At 52.1% G+C, this 19,117-nt stretch overlaps 1 protein-coding gene across 4 annotated transcripts in view; it reads left to right on the top strand.

The window, feature by feature from the left end:
- The window catches only part of HDAC4 (histone deacetylase 4), a 301,426-nt gene that overhangs the window by 16,913 nt on the left and 265,396 nt on the right, over positions 1-19,117 (top strand). For 3 of the 4 annotated variants that reach the window (XM_044380446.3, XM_048213944.2, XM_057306129.1), the window contains exon 2: positions 17,073-17,314. In XM_044380446.3, coding sequence (XP_044236381.2) covers positions 17,293-17,314 — 22 coding nt within the window. In that variant the 5' untranslated portion in view covers positions 17,073-17,292. Of the gene's footprint in view, positions 1-4,868; positions 5,027-17,072; positions 17,315-19,117 lie in introns of all 4 variants that reach the window. The other variant, XM_044380445.3, reaches the window with a different exon arrangement.

Here is a 19,117-nt window from a genome sequence, read left to right as displayed (position 1 = left end):
CATTTGAAAAATGGGTTTCCATTCCCTAGAACTTAACATTTCCCTGGCTCGAGTGTGTTCTGCATGCAGATGCAGTTAGAGACAACAAAGAGGCATGTTTGTGTGGTGGTGACTGCATAAAAAGAAAGGGGATTGCTGAATTGTAAGTCACACGTTTAGAATATGCTAAAACCCAGTGCCAGTGTTGTCTCCAGCCCCGGTCTCCAGCCCCCCTCGCCGGCTGCGTGCTTCCCGGTGCAGGTCGAGGGAGGCAGCACCCATGCTCTTAGTCCCTCGACCGGGTCCGGCCTCGGAGCACTGCCTGTTCGTCGCGTTTCTGGTGACAGCTCACTGACCGCGAGCACACTCTACACGTCCTGGTGTGTGTGCAGGTTGGGGGGGGCTTGGTGTCCTCACTCCCCGTCGTCGTCTTAGCTGACCGGACACCGCCGAGACCCGGAGGTGCTGCGGACCGGGGGCCGCCGTTCCGTACGACCCACCGTGCCCGGGGGAAGGTAACTGCTGCTTGCCCTTACTTCTCAGAGGGACGGCAGGCCTACGTGGAGAGTGACACCCGCTCGGCACCTGCTTCTGTGAAGTTAGTGACAAAGAAGGGCAGGAGGCCATGTAATAAACCGTTTGGGCAGTTCATTGAATTTGTGTGTATATGTATCTAGCTTTCAAAAAAAAAAAATCTTCATTTTTAATTATGGTAAGAAGCGCACAAGATTCGCCATCTTAACCGTGTTACGTGCACGCTGAGTCGTGCTAAGTGCGTTCGCGTTGTGCAACCAAGCTCCAGAACTTTTCATCTTGTAAAACCGAGTCTCCGTACCCAGTAGACATCAGTTCTATTAGAGTTTTTAAAGATCGGTAGCTCTCACTGTCCTATCGTGTGCCAACTGTGAAGGAAAAGACGGGAAGAGACCAATGTCCCTGTATACGGAAATATGCGTATATGCAAACACATGACGCGTGTGTGCATGTAGGTGTTGTCCGTTAATGTGTTGTAGGTGGTGAGTGCGTGTAACCTGCTGTGTACTCCGTTAGTGTGATGTTAGCGTGTACAAGTGTACACTTGTACGTGCATGTGTGCGCACACGGTGACTTACAGGGAGCCCCTGGACTACGTCCCTGAGCTGGGTGCCGCAGAGTGCGGGCCTTCTGCAGCCCATTCCTTCCCACGCCTGTGCGCCACGTTCTCGAGCCTGACCCTGTCATTCCCTTTCCCTAAATGACGTGGCTTGCGGGCTGCAGATTTGGTCTGTGCCGCCTCCCCGACCCCACATGCCTCTCTCCTGTTTCATAGCTGCTCTCCCGGCCGGGCGCCTGCCCGACGGGAGCCTTTGGTCTGCACACCTCTCCCACACGAGCTGCCTAGCAGCCAGGCCTGGGAGGGGCTTAGCTGGGCCCCCCGTGCCCCTCAACCGTCATTGCCTCGGTTCGGGTGCTGAGCTTTTGTTCACAGTCGTGATCCTGTCCTCCCTCCTTCCTTGAGGCCGATGCCGAGGCAGCACGGGCTCAGAGGTCAGAGGGTCCTGCCATGTGCAGGGCAAGGGGCGACTGAGTGGCCCTGCAGGGGAGGGGAGCCCTGGGGAAGGGCAGCCCCTGGCCTGGGGGCTCAGTATGGCCACGGAGTCATGGCCAGGCCTGGGGAACTGGGCAAAGGAGGGAGAGTGTTGTGCATGGAGAAAAAGCGGGGTGGACTCAGGATCGCCTCACATCTGGTGGGTGCTGGGTTGGCTCAAGCTTTCTCCCTGGGGGCTGCAGGGCACAGGGCTCTAAGGATGCCCTGGGTGTGTGGAGGGGTGCAGGGCTGGGCTGGCACTGGAGTTCAGGAACTGCGCCTGGAGGACTGCGGAGCCAGACCAGGCTCAGGGTGGGCCGGTCCAGGACTGCGTGGACACCTGCTGAGGTGAGAATCGCCAGCTTCGAAGGCTGCCGTCACCTTGGCTGTGTTTGAGTGGCACTGATACCGTGTGGCCCAGGCTGTACTTAGCAGGCAGCACCGTGGGCTCGGTTCCGCAGGGGCGGGGGCGTGTTCTTGGCCCGGCGAGTGCTCACAGCTCTGGGGTGGGGGCTGTGAGACGGTGGGCCCTGTCCCAGAGGAGCTAGCTGACTGGGAGTGACTTCCCCTCTCTGTAACGCCCCGGGTCCGTGAGGCGCCCGTGCCTGCTCCTTGTCAGCACAGTGCAGCTGTGCTCTGGCGTGCGGGCACCTTCTGCCTTGGGCTTCCACAGGGATCCTCCCACCTGGCCACAAGTCTGCACTGTCATGGTTGGTGACAGCAGCGTGGTACTCCTTTGCTCTCTGCTGGGCTTTCCGGGTGCAGGCATCACTGACAGGTGGAACTGTTTGTGTTTGAAGTGTGCAGTGTGCTGACTTGACGCAGGCCGCAAAAGGCTCCTACAGTAAGCTTGGTCTCTGAAGACATCCCCCGTGTCCACCAGCACTTAGGATCCGTGCTCGGCCATTGCCAGTGCCCAGCGCGGTGTTACTGTGCGTCCTCCCCGTGCTGTACATCAGGTCCTCAGCTTATCCATCCCATAACAGGACGTTTGTGCCTTTGACGATCACCTCCAGTGACCCCCACCCTAGCCCCTGCCTGCTGTTTTTTAACCGTTCCCCACGTATGGTCACTCGGGCTGTGCTGGGGGAATGCCACATTACTAACCACAGTGGATGCTGGTTTGGGGCCGGGGCCGTCACCACCGCGCATCTCCTCTTTCACGGCGTGGTGACAGGCCAGAGTGCTGTCTAGAGGGTTCTGCCGAGGGGGCCGGGACCCGGCAGTGCCTTCCTTGGGGGCCACGGGGTGAAGAACTGTTGCCTAGAATCTGCCAACCCTGCTTGGGGGCAATTGAAGCTTGTGGGAACAGCACAGCGTGTGCCCACTGTGTTAGTGAGTGTGTATCATTGAGTGTGTGTTTGTGTGAGGGTGTTGTGTGCATTGAGTGTGAGTGTGCATGCGTGCACACACCTATGTAGGACCTTGGTGGCCGGGGGTGGGCCCAGGCTCAGGCAGACGTCTGAACAGATGAGGCTCCCCGGGCTGAGGGCAGGGCTGCCCCGGGCTGAGGGCAGGGGAATGCCTGGGGCCGGGGGGTGTGGGGGAGGTCCTGCCGTGAACAGTGGCTTCTCGGGGACAGGCGGGAGCACCACAGCTGTTGTCCGGTTACCCAGTTACGAGATTGCACTGTGCGACGCTCTGGTGATTTGTTCAGCTGTCTGTAATTCAGCCTAAGGATGGCTTTGAGCTGGTGCCTTGCAAGAAGGAGACCATGAGCCATGCAGAGATTGGTCCCAAGGGAAGAGCCTGAGTGTCGTGGCCCTCACCTGGCCCCCGCCCCGCCCTCCCCCTGGGTGTCTGGCGGTTGTCTGTGAGGAGTGCTGCGAACCGCAGGGCACGGTGTCACCTGCAGAGCGCTGGGCCAAGACCCTGTGCTCACCGCCTGGGGCACCTGACCTGGTGGGGCCAGAGTGCTGTTCCAGTTCGGATGTGTCCAGAACGCGGGGTTTTCTCCTTTCCGCTTCATCGTCCAGGTGGCTGGTGGTGTCCTTAGGTACTGTAGTGTCATAGGTGTACCTCCGTCCCTTTCCCCACGTGGCCCCATGGGGAAGATCAGGGTTCTACACCCGGGGACCTGCCAGTAATGGGTTTCCAGGGCAGGTGTGTGAACTTGTCTGGTGAAGTGTGTGGCCAGCCCCATGCTGATTCTCAGGGGAAAGTCCCTTTCTCTTAGGCAGTCCCAGATGTGGCAGCCCTGGGACTCTCTGTCCCCGGGGGATGTGGGACGTCCGCACTGGAGGGACGCAGAAGGCATGGTGAGTGCGCGTGCCCTCTGTCCACCCTGATGCCCTCTTCTTTTGAGTTCATCACTTGGGTGGTTTTGTATCCAGGGGTAACCACGGCCCTCTGCGTGTTCTGTGGAAGCAGCCACAGCCCCGGGAAGGGTGACTAGCCGCCCCCGAGCGCGTTCCTGGAAGGCGGACCCCAGAAGGGGGGCAGAGGTTGACGGTTAATTCCGTGTCTTGATTACCTGCAGCGTTTTTTCTGTACTTTTAAAATAAAAATAGCGTTTTTCTCTTTATAACAAAAATACTCCTTGTAAACAGTTCCAACAAGTGAGATTGGAAAGTGGGAATTCGTAGCCCTTCCTCTGCACTGACAGTCACGGTTCTGGGGCCAAAGCGGGCTCACTATGAGAGGCGGGGGTGCCTGCCAAGGCCATTGCGTGTGGGCCCCTTGTGGGTCTGATGGCAGTACTGCTGCGGGCCTCTGCTCTTCCCTCCAGCACGTCTGACCTGCATGTGTCTGACCTTTGGTCCCGGTACATGCGTGTTTGGACTGAGACTTAGTCTGTGCCCAGTGCTCACCTCTGTGGGCAGCAAGGGGAGACAGCAGGGACTGGGGCTGCAGGGACAACAGCGTCTGCAGAGTTCCGCTTCCCTCTAACTCTGTCCGGGGCTCCTGATGCTGGACGAGGACACATCAACACAAGTGCCCAGGATTGTCCACACGTTCTGGATTCTGCTTGACGGGTCATCTGGCGCTGCTGACCCAGGTGGTTGGGGTGGAGTTGGGGGAGTATCTAGGGTGACTGGACCCCCTGCCCTTTCAGACAGTAGTGCCTGACTTAGAGGGGGTTCACTTGCGTTGAGTCCAGAGAATTCGGAGTTTGGGAAAGCCCGCTCCAGGTACAGACGCTGCACCTGTGGGAAGCAGAAAGTCCTGCCTGCCCAGGAGCCCTGTCTCAGGTTTGTGAGGACCTTTCACAACCCCGAGTTACCCAGCAGGGGAGGACTGTCCACCGCGGATAGTGAGAGATAGTAGAGGAGAGGCCAGCCTTTTGGTGACAGGTGGAATGTCTATGTCCCTCTTTCCTTAGGTGCCAACGACTCTGCCCCTTCACCCTGTTCTCTTGGGGACCCCACTTTCTGTCCAGAAGGAAGCCAGCAAGGCAGCTAGCTGAGCCTGTCCAGACCCAGCCAGCTGGTCAGTCTGCGTTGCGGACGCTGCCTCCACGGAGCGGTGGGGAAGTACACGGTAGGGGGGGTTCTGCTTTCATGGGTCAGTGCACGGTGCCTTTCCATACCCTCCATCACTGTTCCCCGAATTCCTCCCAGCTGAGTGCCGTCACTCTGCTGGCTCCCATCTCTTGTACCTACACCCAGACACACAGACCCAGTCTCCTAAGGGGGAATGTTCAGGATACATCTTCGTGGCTGCGGTTCTCAAACTCTGGTCTCAGGATCCCTTTATGTTCTTGAAAGTCAGTTGGGACCCCAGAGAGCTGTTGTGGAAATGGCTTATATCTATGGATACTTACTACATTAGAAAGCACAGAAATTACAAAAATATCCATGTGAAACTAAACCCATTGCATAGTAATACGACAATGTAATTTTTTATGAAAAATATTTATTACATAAAACAAAGAATGTAGTGAGAAGAGAGGCATCATTTAGCATTTTTGCCCGTTTCTGTAATGTCTGGCTTGGTAGAAGACTGCTGGATTCTCATATCCACCTCTAACATTCAATGTGTTGTGAATTCTGGAAGACTCCACCGTTTACCCACGAGGGAACAAGAGAAAGGCAAATAGCATCTTAGTGTTAACAATGAAAACAGTGTGGACTTCTCAGAGCCCCTGTATAGGTCCTGGGGACCCATAGGGACCTTGTACCACTCTATGACAACCACTTTTAGGAACAGTGGTTTCCCTGTGGTTGAGAGCAGGGTCAGGAAGAGGTTTAACCTTTGTTAATGGGAGTTGACCAGTCATCTGGCTGATGGAGGAGTCTGCTGTCACCGAGCTGTTTCTCGTTCTCCTGTGACCGTCAGTGACGGCAGGTTCCTGGCTTCTTGCTGGTGAAGTGCTGTGTCCTTGCGTTTATGGTGGGAGCCGTGGAAAGGTTACGGGACTGTGTGTCGCCTGCCCTGGGCTCCCCGTGTTTTCCTTCAGAGGGTTGCAACCCTCTACCTGGGATGCTCCTGACTGGGGCTGGCCGGTTGTTAAATGACCCATCGAGTTTTCTCCGGGCTCCCTGCCGGCCTGCCAGAATCTGTGCCTCTAAAGTTACTTTATTTAGCAGATAAGGGAAACAAGTATTGTTTTATCTGGGTGCTTTGTCCATTTGAACCCTTAATCTAAAGAGTTTATTTTACAAGAAGTTTGTACATGTTAAGACTAAGATACGATTATTTATCAGTAAGTAGATGTAGCCATCTGGAAAAGGATCCAGAGTGCTGGGAGGCTGTTCTCTCTTGTGGATAGATTCCATGTTAGGTTGTTCCTGACAGGCAGTTGTTCCTGTGTGTGCTTGTGTGTGCAGTGCAAGGGTGTGCGTGTGTGCGCTTATGTGCCCAAATATGTGCATTTGTGTGCGCGAGTGTGTGCATGTGTGTGTGTGTGCATGGGCATGTGCTTGTACATGTATGTGTGTGTGCCCGGGTGTGTGCGTGTGTGTTTACATGTGTGCCTATGTGCCCAGATATGTGCATTTGCGTGCGCGAGTGTGTGCAAGTGTGTGTGTGTGCGCACGGGCATGTGCTCGTACATGTATGCGTGTGTGCCCGGGTATATGCTTGTGTGTGCAAGGGTGTCCTTGTGCACGAGTGTGTGCAGATGTGTTCGTGTGCACAAGCATGTACTTATACACGTGTGCGTGTGTGCATGCAGGTGTGTGGGTGTGTGTGAGCGTGTGCTTGTGTGCTCGAGTGTTTGGGTGAGCGCCCCATCGACCTGGTGGCGCTCGCTGGTGGTGCTGGTGCCTTCATCCCTGTGCCCTTCCACGTCTGCCTGTGGTGCTCCTGAGTAGGTGGAAGGATCCAGGCTCTGCTCAGTGGAGCCTGCATTACTCAGATGTCATGAAACGACTCTCAGTGTACACTGAGATGGTGTTTTATGACTTTCAAGTGTAGAGCCTGTTCTGAAGCTGAAAAATACTCTGTCCCAACAAATTGTGGGACAAACCTTGTCTTCTGCTACGTGACCGTCTATCATAAAATGACGCTCTTATGGAACGTAATTGCTAGACTTTACAGCCCATATTTCATTAAGGATATTTGCTGAAGAAAATAATGCTTGTTAATAAAGCTGGCAATATAAATAAGACTTGGGAAAATCACTCCATCAGAGTTCATTTTTTGATTAAAATTTATTAAAATTTAAATTAATTTTAATTAAGCTCAAATTACCTATTTCATTGAAAATATTTACATTAACAGTTATTTCATGGGCAATTTTTCTGTCTGATACCCTGCCCTGGGGCTTCCTTGGGACTTGCATCCAGTCCGTCAGTTTGGATCGCCCATCCTGTGTTGGTGTCGTCATGGACTCAGGATGAGTCCTGTCCTACTTCTGGGAGGTGTGACTGTCTCAGGAGGGGTAGCTGGGCAAGCACTTCCTGTGTATGTGCTGATCGTAGGCATACAGTGTAAGTGGAATGAATGGACCCCCCGGTAGGTGTTATTTTGGGTCTTTCTTTGATGCGAAATGGCCTTTGAATAGCTAATTCTCCCTCTGTCTCTGGGCCAGAAGGGTTCAGGTGGGTGAATTTCCAGGGGACACCCTCTCCCTGCTCTTTACTTGGATCAGGAAACAGAACGTGACCAACACCCTGGGAGCCCTCTTTTCCTCCTTCCGTTTGCTTCCCTACCACTTACTCCCGAGGACGAATGTCCTGTCCCCTAACGGCACACAGTAGTTCTGCTGCTTCTAGATTGCATGTACATGGAGGCACACAGTGCGTCCTCTGGCGTGTCCGTCTGCTCTTTGCCCAGCGTCGATTGTGTGATACATCTGTGTTGTGCCTGTCATTTGTTCTTGTCTAACTGTTCTGTGATAGGGCAGTGCTGCAATCACATCCGTTCTACTGTTGATGGGCATTTGGGAGGTTTCTGGGCTTTGGCTGTCACGGATAAGGCTGCGTGTTGTCGTCGTATGCATTTCTGTTGGGCATGTACCTAGGAGTGGCTTTGCTGGGGAACAGGTTTGCGAGGGTCTGGCCTCGGTACCTGTCCCTAAGCACTTTCCCATGGTGCCTGTGCATCGACACTCTCTGGGGAGAGCATGAGCGTTCCAGTCCTTCCACAGCCTTGCCAGTGCTTGGTTCTGTGCAGCTTTTCTGTTTTAGCCGTTTGCAGTGTGCCCTCGTGGTGTTACTTGGCATTGCCCTGAGATTACAGAGCCCAGCATTTCTTCATATGGTGATTGACCACTTGGAATCCTCTTTTGTAAAAAAGTATCTGTTCACATCTCATGCCCATTGTTTATTTGGGTTGTCTTTCTCTTAATGATTTTTACGAATGATTTCTGTATTGTGGACACCAGCCCTTTGTTGGATGTGTGCTGGGAAGATTCTCTTCTGCTCTCTGGGTTGCCTTTTCCCTCCTCTGCTGGTCTTTGGATACATGCAAGTTCTTAATTTTGATGCAGTAAAATGTATTATCTTCTTTTCTTTATTGTCAGTTTCTTAAACACTGTTGTTGTTTTTAAATATATTTAAGAAATCTTTGTCTGCCTGCAGATATTTTTCTTTGTTGTCTTTTAGGCTTGTCCTCGCTGTCTGACCTTGAGTCTGCGCTCCATTTCATGCCAATTTCCACGGCGAGATGTCGGGCTCATCTCTGTTTCCATGTGGATCTCCGTGGCCCAGTACTGTTCCCTGAAAGACCCCTCTCCCTGTGGATTTGGAGTGCAGCCTTTGCTGCTCTCATGTTACCGTATTTGTGTTGGTCTCATTCTAGAATGTTTTGTTCCTTATGGTGCCCGTTCTTAGGCCAGCCTTTTAATTACATAGGTTTATAATACATCTTGGTATTTAGTAGTCTAAGTCTTCCGTGTCTGTTTTTCCTCAAGATTACTGTTCCAGGTCCTTTGTACCTCCGTGTAAAATGTACAGTACACTTGTCAATTTTCAGGCAGGTTCTGGTGGGATGGTGACTGAGACTGCACTGAGGGTCACTTAGTCTGGGCACAGGGTGTGCTCTCCCCTTTGTTTAAATCTTAAATCTCACCTCTGATGTTTCCCAGCTTAACGTCCAAAGTTCTCACAAGTCCTCAGGCAGATCTAGGCCTGGACATTTGCCAATACTGGATGCTACTGTAAATGGTATCTTTTTTCAAAGCTTTTCTCTCTCTCTCTCTTTTTTTGTCTGGTATGTAAAAATACAATAGATTTTTGCACATGAGCTTGTGCCCAGCAATCTTGTTAAGTTCACATAGGAATGTTGATAGAGGCTGGTGCATTGTTTGGGCTTTTGGATACTGTCTGTAAATAATGCAGTATCTTTGTCCTCTCCGGCCCTTATGCCCTTCACTTCTTCTTCTGGCTAACGTCTCTGGGATGGTGTTGGGTGGAGCGGTGAGAGGGGTGTCTTGGCTTCATTCCCGACTCGGGCTGATGGTCTGTGTCCTCCGTTCTGCGTTGGGATGCTGTGGGCTGCGCTGCGCCGTGTGGCTCCCGGCTCTGTGTTTGCTTTCGCGAACAGCCTGCTGTTCTCCCACCAGCCTGGCAGGCTGCGGCCACGGCGGGGAGGAGCTCGGACTTTGAGCTGTGGTCATTCTGTGCCCATGTGACGGGGTGCAGAGGATTGTGGCGAGTGAGGAAACATGTCATCCCTGCATGGCCGCATTTCTTTGTGGTCACCTAATACAATTTTTAAGAGAATGTTCCCTTAAGGATTTATAGTTTCTAAGACTTTGACTCTGGGAAGTTTATGGCTTATTCTGTGAAATTAGGTCAGCTAAAATTTTTAAGGGCAGCTGCAGGAGAGAAGAACTATAGGTAATCCTAGATTCAGACGTTTGGTGAAGGAAATATTAGCACACACTTAAACTGTAGTGACGCATTTACTTCCATTTATTCAACATGGGGCAGAAATAAAAATAAAGAAAGAGCTGTCTTTACATAAATGCGTGCTCCGTGTCAGAGACTGCCCAGTACGTGGAGTGCCCATGCCTGTCTTTCTAAAAGGTGCTGTGAGTCAGAATTCCAGAGTCTTCTCCTGCTCACCCTTCCAAATGTGGTCTTTTAATTCATGCCATAAATCAGGAAAGAATGTAGTCGTAAAGCAGTTGTGTCTCAGTCATAATATGTTCAGCGTTTGTTCAGTTTTATCTGAAGTGTATACTTTAGAGACGTACACATTCCAGTTCCAACCGCTCCTCACAAACAGGTTTCAGAAACCCGAGGCTCCTGTCATTTTTGAGATCTCAGCACCGTGTGCTCTGTGTTTTCTTAGAGAGGCAATAGTCTATTGGTTAGTGAAGTGTTGCTAGATGTTTACATCGAGATGAAAAGAACCATATTGTGCTTGAATTTTATTTTATTTGAACTGTAAATTCCTGGTCTGTTTTTATATTGTGAATATTGCATTGGGTTGTTCAGGAACCTTCCACCTAGAGAGATGCCCATGGCCCTGGGAAGAAAAGGGGAGAAGTATGGCTGCACAGGTCAGACAACTTTGCTGGGTTCTCCTCTGAGATTGGAGAGGGGGAGGTTGCTTTCATTGTGGAATTGAGGTGTGGTATGCTTTCTTTGCCAGGAGTATAATTGAGTTTCCAGCTGTAAGATGCTCCTTAACGCCTTGATTTTCTCCGCTGTGTCTCAGCACCTGCCTGAAGATATGGCTGTCCCTCACTTAGCCTAGATGTTCTGAGGGCCCAAGGGCTCTGGGTGACCCGTGGCTCTGCCTTCCTCACTTAGTCCCCGGCCGCGCCGAGGTCCCGTGTGTCCCGCAACCGCACGCACTCCTGGATTAACCAGACCTTTGATGTTAGATGTGACCCTTGACTTCTCTTCTAGAGCCTCCGAAGGGCAGAGCACTGTTGCTCTTGTGGTTACCTTTTGACCTCAGCCCCTTTTGAAGTGATTTCTGAGGTGGGTTTAGAACAACTTTTCGGAAGTTCATTCTGTTCAGCACCTTTTTGTTGCGTGCCTACTGTGTGCCCATCCTCAGCTGCCAGCCAGGGAGCCGATGCTACAGTCACCGAGCTTTCGTCGAGCCTGGGGTGGCCGCGGAGGACAGTGGACGGACAAGCAGGCAGATGTGTCAGACAGCAGAGTGATGGGACCAGTGTGTGGGAGGGGTGGGGACTGCCATCCGGGCGCCCAGGAAGGGCACCTCTGGAGAGGAGGAAGCCCCAGAGAGGGAAGACACAGGAATTTCACGGGCCTTGTGCCTGGCTGTTCAGGGCCCCTCCTGTGTGTGTGTGTGTGTGTGTGTGTGTGTGTCTGTGAGTATTGCTGGTGGCCACCGAGCTGTCTTCCCTGTGGGCCCCTGGAAACTTCAGCGAATGCAGCCTTACTCCAGCCCAGGAATGTCACAGGGGCTGGCCCAGGGCCATGCAGCTCACGGTGGCCTTGCCGGGCGGACGGGCTCAGGCCTCCCGCCCAGCGCTTCCTTCCACGCCGGTATAGTGGTGCTAAAGGACAGATGTGTCTTGCTGGTTTTCGTGGAACTCGTGGCCGGGCCAGCCAATGTGCTATCACAAACCGGCTGGAGCCACACCGGTGGAATCCTGTGATGGGGAGGTGGGCAGCTGGGAGGATCCTGTAGTCCTGGTCGTAGGGAGCCACGGTCTGATCCCCATTCCCCTGTGGTTCTTCGTGGCATCTGCTGCCCAGTCCCTCACTTCCTCTGGTAACAGCATGTCAGGTTCCCTCTGGGGAGCGACCCCTTTCCCGTTAGATTGACTTTAGTGGGGCTGCCGGTCAAGGTGTCCTGCCTTGCCCTGGGCAAGCGGACTCATGCTGCCCAGCAGCTGGGGGCTCCTGGGAAGGGGAGTCTCAGACAACGGTCCTATGGGCACTGTCCGTCACTTCCTGTTTCCGGGTGCCCACCCAGTTCTCCAGTACCCAGTTTCCTTCACTTGCCTGGATCACCAGGTGCATTTTTGTTGCACGCAACCATGAGCCTCTGACAGAGAGAGAGAGCACACGCAGGAGGAGCCGCAGGCAGAGGGAGAGGCAGACTCCCCGCTGAGCAGGGAGCCCGATGCGGGACTCAACCCCAGGACCCTGGAATCAGGACCCAAGCCAAACGCAGACGCTTAATGACTGAGCCCTCCGGGCGCCCCTGACACCTCCCTTTCTAATGTGGGCATTCAATCCCCCTCTAAGTACTGCAGATTCCGGTAGGTCAGGAATGCTTTCTGATTTCCTCTCGGACCCATGAAGTGTATTATTTGATTTCTGATTATTTGGAATTTTCCAGCTATCTTTCTGTTTTTGATATCTAATTTCAATTTTGTCAGAGAACATGCTTTGTATATTTGACTTGTCTCCTTTTAAATTTACGGAGACTTGTTTTATGGCCCCAACGCTGGGCTGTCTCGGAAGGTGTTCTGTGTGCATTTTCAAAACCATGTGAGGAGCGAGTGTTCTGCTCTTGTTGATGGTGCCCTGTCAGCGCCGTTGTGGTCTAGTCCTCTCTGATTTTCCGTCTGTTTGCTCTAACAGTTACTAAGAACAGAGTTGAAATTTCTAGCTATAATTGTAGATTTGTCCGTTTTTCCTAGCATTTTCATTAATTTTTGTTTCGTGTACAAAGCTCTGTTATCAGGTGCATAAACATTTGAGTTGTGTCCTCTTTATTGTTATGAAATGTCCTTCTTTATCCCTGATGCTATTCCTTCTTTAAAATTTACTTCGTCTGATACTAATGTAACTGTCATGGCTTTCTTTTGAGTAGTATTTCCATAATTTATCTTTTTCCATCTTTTACCTTTAACCTATTTGTATTTTTTTTAAAAGACTTTATTTATTTGAGAGAGAGAGAGATTGTGAGAGAGAATGCGAGAGGGGGGAGGGTCGGGGGAGGGGCAGAGGGAGAAGCAGACTCCCCACTGAGCAGGGAGCCCCATACTGGGACTTGATTCCAGGACCCTGGAGTCATGACCTGAGCCGAAGGCAGACACATAACGACTGAGCCACCCAGGGGCCCCCACCTATTTGTATTTTTATACTTGAAGTGGGTTCCTTCTAGGCACCGTAGTGGGTGTGTAATGCTTGGGGAAGCTTTGTTTCAGTTTATAGTGCAGGACCTCTTCTCTCCAAGCCATGTTCAGTCCTACCTCTAGGACCGTGTTGTTTCCCCGTCTTCATTCCCATTCCCGTGGGTTAGGAACTTGCTCAAGGTCACGTGCTAAAATGGCAATCTGAGATTCAGACCCAGAGCCTGGGACCCTGGCAGTTTTGGCTTTCGTGCTTGTGCTCTTGGGCATTCTGCTGTCCTGCGAGCCAGCAGCTGGCTGGACATTTGTGGTAAGGCCTCTCTGGGGTCATTTCAAGACCTGCGGCACAGAGTCTGCTGATAGACTCGGTGTGGCCGAAGCCAGAGAAACCGGGCCGAATGATGGGGTCAGTGGTTCACCTGAGAGCACAAAGGAAACCCTCCTTCCCCACCATCTCCTGGGACTTGTAGTGTCACCCTCTGAACCCGCCAGGATGCTGGGCAACTGTCTCTGTGGCACATGGAGCTGCTTTTCAAGCCGTGTGCTTCTGTGCTCCTGGTGTATTCCTCATTGCTCTTGATAGTCCAGAAGGCGTTGGTCTGTGTAGACATGGTATGGCTCTGATGAGAGGATTGTGAGATGTGGGGGCACATTGTTTTCTGGAACCTTCAAGTTCATACGGCGTCAGGAAAACTGGTACGGGCGCAGTCAGGAAGAGCTCACGGTGCAGTGCATACCGGGTGTTAGGAGTTGAGTTGTGTCATCGTGTTCCCCCTCCCCCAGAAGATACGTTAGAGTCCGAGCCCCCAGGACCTCAGAATGAGACCTTATTTGGACGTAGGGTTGTTGCAGATGTCATTAGTTAGGATGAAGTGATATTGGGTGGGTCGAGCCCCTCATCCAGGATGACTGGTGTTCTTAGAAGAGCATGGCCGTGTGAAGGCAGAGATGCAAGGAGAAGCCATGTGGTGGTGCAGGCAGTGTGCCAAGGAGTGTCAGAGATTGCCAGTAACCACCAGAAGCTGGGAAGAGGCAGGAAGGGTTTCTCTACAGGTTTCAGAGGGTGAATGTCCTCGCCGATGCTTGATTGCAGACTTGTGAAACTCCCATGCCTCCAGAACCAGGAACATAAATTTCTGGTGTTCTAAGCCACCTGGTCTGTGGTGTGGTGCTACAGCAGCCCTAGGACGTGAGACCACTTCGTATACATTCTGTCCTGTGACAAAACACGCTTTCATAACACGAGCTAGCCCACGGGCTGCTGGTGGAGGGGAGAAGGAGTCCACAGTGTGGAGGTGGAGCTGGGCCATACTTGATTTTTTCCTATACGTGGATGCTTTCTGTGAGCGAGGGACAGGATTTGCGCACGAAGGACTCTCAGACTGAGCGTGATAATCCGCGGAGGAATGTCATGCTGTTCGCATATGCGTGCATGCGTTCCCGCCTCGGCTCTGCCTCCTGCTTGGCCACGTGCGCTGTCCCACGGTTTTCTCCATCCTAACATTTCGCCCCCAATTCTACAACTCTGAGGCTTCCCTTCTTCCTTTTGTTCTCCATTCTAAAACCGCTGCTGCAGTAAAATCCTACGTTTGCAGGACTTTTTATTTATTAGGAAGTTTATGTGTCTTTTTACAAACACTGTGGTCATGTTTTTATTAGTGTTGTTATTGATCTCTGTGCTGTCCTGGTTATTAAATTGCAGTTTTGAATGGTCCACTCCAACCTTATTTTTTTTCAGAAGCCCTGGTATTTTTAGGATAGTTTCGCAGAGTGTGAGGTTCTTGTAGACACATGGATGGTAGCATAGCAGAAACTTCTGTTTTCTGTTTAATCTGCAGTGGGGAAGAGAGTCCGTGTCGGTCTGGCAAGACCGTACTAGGTCAGGGCCTGCTGGGCGCTGGGCTGGGGACCGTGCATTTCAGCTGCCAGCGGTGTAGCTCTGAGAAGCAGATTTTGGCCAGCGTTACAGGGACACAGGATGGGGTAGGAGCAAGTACACACGGTCTTTTGGCAAAACTCAGGTCTGGACAGGAGCTATTCTTATTTGAGGATGAATGAACAGAAAATCCCCACATGGGGTCTCCCAGAATGTGGTGAAAAGGGAAATACCTGGAAACATAGAAGACAAATATACCTCTGAAAGTGGTCACAGTCAGAGTCAGAAAAGAGACATTTCAGAAGACCTCAGTGGGGAGAAGACATGGCTCAGTGGCCGGGTGAGGAAGAGGGGTGCGCTGAGTGGAGAAGATAAAGGACTGAGTTGTAAAGGGAAACGGTTGAAAATGGGGAGTCTGAGGTTTAGTTAAAATCTGTCTTAGAGGCCATAAGGAATCAAACTGATATCGTGGAAAATAGCCGTGCTGTGGAGAACATACTTGAGAAGACGCCCAGGAATGTGGAGTAAACAGCAGATGTGCCCGTGGCGAGAGAGGCCAGGGCTGAGGGGGACGCCAGCCAGCTAGGAGAGGGGTCTCTGAGGAAGCCAGAACAAGTTCCCCCAAAGTAGTAATCCAGGCCTGATTGAAGAGCATTCTCCTGAGCAGAAAAGAGACCTGTATGTATTGAAAGGTTCATGTTTGGCACAAAATAAACGAAAAGAGACTCTTATACCTTCTGACAACATTTTTGAATTTCAACATGAAAGAAAAACAGTCTCGCAGAATCCAGACAGAAGAAAATGGCAGTAGTGGCATCATCCAAGTTCAGTCCCCAGAAGTCCCCTAGGCAGGAGATAGACGTGGGGTTTTGTGCACTGCCAAGGGTGGGGCCGGGCCTAAAGGTTTCAAGGGAGAAGAAGTATTTGTGTTCTCAGATTTTTATACCCAGCCAAGCTGAGACCTGCGTGTGAAGGGTACAGAGCCATCTGAGATTTGCAAAATAAACTATTTACATTGTCTTTGAGACAGTGGAGTTTCTTTCTGGCCAAGGGGTGAATGAAAAGTCTGAACTTGAGGTAGATGTCACTGTGTTTCCTAAGGAAACAACCAGATACAGAACAAGATTGTGAGGGTATCAATCACAGAGTTAAAGATGACGTGTCGTGGAAACCAGGAGATGGCTCGCCTTTGGACAACAGTCCTTTTCGTGACGGACTGGTTAGGGTTCTCTGAGTACAAGCAATAGGCAAAGAAAGGGTCCTTGAATAATTTAATCAAGAATAGGAATCTGTCCCATCATTAAAGGAGGAGATGACAGGCCTCAGAGGAGCCTTGAGCCAGGGTCAGTAGGAGGTTTTCCATAGTTACCACATTCTCAGTTTGTTTCCACTTTCTGATGGTGAGATCACAGGCGAGGGTGTGAGAATTCATCCATGATGCCTCCACACACAGGCCAACCCCTGCTGGTAGGAGTTCTCGTGCTCGTCTCCGGGCGGCTGTGTTCCGTGGAGGAGACTGGTCTCGGGAGTGGGTTTGATGAGCTGGGCGCGCATCACAGACTGGGGTGGGGAGGAGCAGCCCCTCGGAGGGAGGGGGCGGGCGTCTCGGCCCCGAACGGACTAGGCAGCAGCCTTGGAGCAGCGGTGTGCCCGGGAGTGCTGAGTGATGTGGGGACACTCCCGGCTGTAGTGTCAGCCCAGAGCTGGTGGTGTGCACGGGCAAAGGGCAGAGAAGAACAGCAAGGAGACAGGTCCTAACCTTCCAGGTGCTGGCCTTGGGTGCCAGCATCGTGGTTGACTTGACACACTTAGCCGCTATGAGCACGGATTACTGTTAGAGTCAGACACTGGAAATCAGCCGGGAAGGTGGTAATCATGAAGACGGAAACATGGCGGGGGTGAGGAGGGAACTACTCAGGGGGCAGTGGCCCGTGCAGAGCCGAGTGTGGACTGTGGGACCGCAGCGCCGTGAAGGACGGATGTCTGGGTGAGGGGCCGGGCGGGTGCGTGGTGGGAGTGGGCTGGCGCTGGTCGTGCCAAGGCTGAGCGCTGCTGCTCTGGGACGTGTCTTCACACCTGTTTACTAACAAAACCCCCAGGTGGCTTGGGTCAGCAGAACAGATTCCACACAGGATGGTTTTTCCACCCATGATAGATCAGCGTGAACATGTACGTTGTTTCCCTAGTTAGACGTTGCCGTCTGCGAGAGCCCTCACCCCTTCGCTGACGCTGCTCTTCCTTCTCTAACCACGCAGGTCACCTCCTGAGAGCCCGCGGAAGACCCCTGCCCACCTCTTGGATGACTCGGCCTGCGAGACGTGGTCAGCAAGACTGGGAGTTTCTGCCGCTGTGCGCCAGCACTCCTTGCGGCTGTACTTGTATGTGTCCCTGGAACTTGGGGGCTCTTTGGAGCTGTCGTTTACGTGGAACTTGTGAGCCATTTTGAACCGCTTAAAGGAGTAGACGCTGCTAGCAATGAGCTCCCAAAGCCATCCAGGTAAGGCGAGGCCCGGTGCTCTCTTGGCAGACAGCAGGGCTCTCCTTTAGAAGCTGAGCTCACGTGACCACGCTGGCTCACTGCGTGGCCACGGTCGGTGTGTGACTGCCCAGTGCAGGGCAGATTGTGGATTCTTCATCTCGGGAGTTTGGGGTCATGTCTTTGGCGTTGATTTGCACACAGCCAGAGTGGCATGTGGTTTCCATTGATGCCAGGAGAGGAGACTTGTACTTAGCAAGGTGACGTTTAGGTCAGTCTCTGACTTGGAAAGTTAATTCCTTGTTCAGTTTCTTTGTTTTTGGGGGGTCTTTGTGGAGTGGGGTGCTTCTGTGATGGGGCCTCTGGGCTGAGTCTGAGAGGTAGCATCCCCCTCTGTACCTGCCTCGGTGGCCACAGGAGTCGCTCCTGGGGTCATGCTTTGTATTAGGCACCTCATGAAGATCCTGGCCTGCTCCTGGGCTTCCCAGTTCCCTAAAAGGCTCAGATCTGGAGAGAAGAATTGATGTGCCTAAGGTCACAGAGCTAGTAAGTGGCCAAATGGATTAGAAAGCACATTTGTGGGGTCTTAGTTTCAGAAGGGTGCCACGGGCACGTGCATTCATCTCCTTGCAAAGCCACAGTGCGGATGCCTGGTTAAAGTCTTGAGTGCTGCCTTGTCCTGCCTAATGGGACCTGCCTGGGGTACAACCAGCACTGTCTGCCGCCCGCTGTGGACTCTTCCAGTGCAACATGGTCTTGACGAGTGCTCAGAGAGCAGCTCTGTCCTGCATCCACGTGGGGGGGGGGCGGTGGTGGGTAACTCAGGCAGGGGTGACGCGTCCCGGTGGCACCCGCATCTCTGTGAGAGAGCCTCGGGACCTGGCCCGGTAATGTGGAGATAGAGGTTTAGGGTCTGGGTCTTTCCCTTTGGGATTGCTCCAGAACATTCTCACACCTTCCTTTGGCTCTGATCAGAGTTGTCAGAAGCTCCAGAGAGCAGGATTCCTGGTTATATTTAGATATGAAAGCTTTATTGATTTAAATTGTTCATGTATTGATTGATAACAAAGCATGAAACAAGATTAAGCAGTCTGGATCGAAGTGCGTTAAGTAGACACTGAGCGGTGCCCAGCTCTCCTTGCTGCTCAGAGCACGCCGCTGCTGTCGAGTTGGGGGGTGTGCCTCGTTCCTGTGTGTAAACATCGAGGGGCGTGCGTGCAAACATGGGAATAGAATGTTATCATTCCATATGTGGGGTTCTGTGTTCTCTGTTTTTTTTCCATTGTAATGTATTACGAGTGTCTTTTGATGTCGGTGCGTATATAAATTTCACTTATTTTTGATAGCTTGTAGATGGGTGTTTATGTGGTTGCAGTACTGTTTACGACAGCCCCCAATCGGCATCCAACAGTCACTGTTCCTGTTCTGTACACACACTTCTGCAAGTATCTCCGTTGGACCAATTCCAGGAAGTAGAATTCCTGGGTTAGGGGGCATGAACGTCAGGTCCACTCTCACGTTGCTCCAGAAACGGTCTCAATTTACCTTCTCAGTTACAGGTTATGAGCGTACAGAATTTTCTCCGTTTGCCCCAGCGCTGGGTGGATGCAGTCCATTTCGTTGTTGTCAGTGTGCAAGGGGAAAATGGTGGTTTGAATTTACATCACTGTGCACACAGGAGTGCACGTTTTTGTATAGACGTAACCAAATGTGGTCCATGCCACCCACACATTTGGGAAGAATGCTCTTTTGTTCCTGTTTTCGTGTCTGAAGAAGTCTATATGTGCACAGAGTTTCCTTATTCACAGATACCGTGTACTTACA

Source organism: Ursus arctos, unplaced genomic scaffold (assembly GCF_023065955.2).
Source record: "Ursus arctos isolate Adak ecotype North America unplaced genomic scaffold, UrsArc2.0 scaffold_1, whole genome shotgun sequence".
Taxonomy (NCBI): Eukaryota; Metazoa; Chordata; class Mammalia; order Carnivora; family Ursidae; genus Ursus; species Ursus arctos.
Note: the sequence above shows the minus strand (reverse complement) of the source record. Positions and strands in the feature narration are given on the sequence as shown.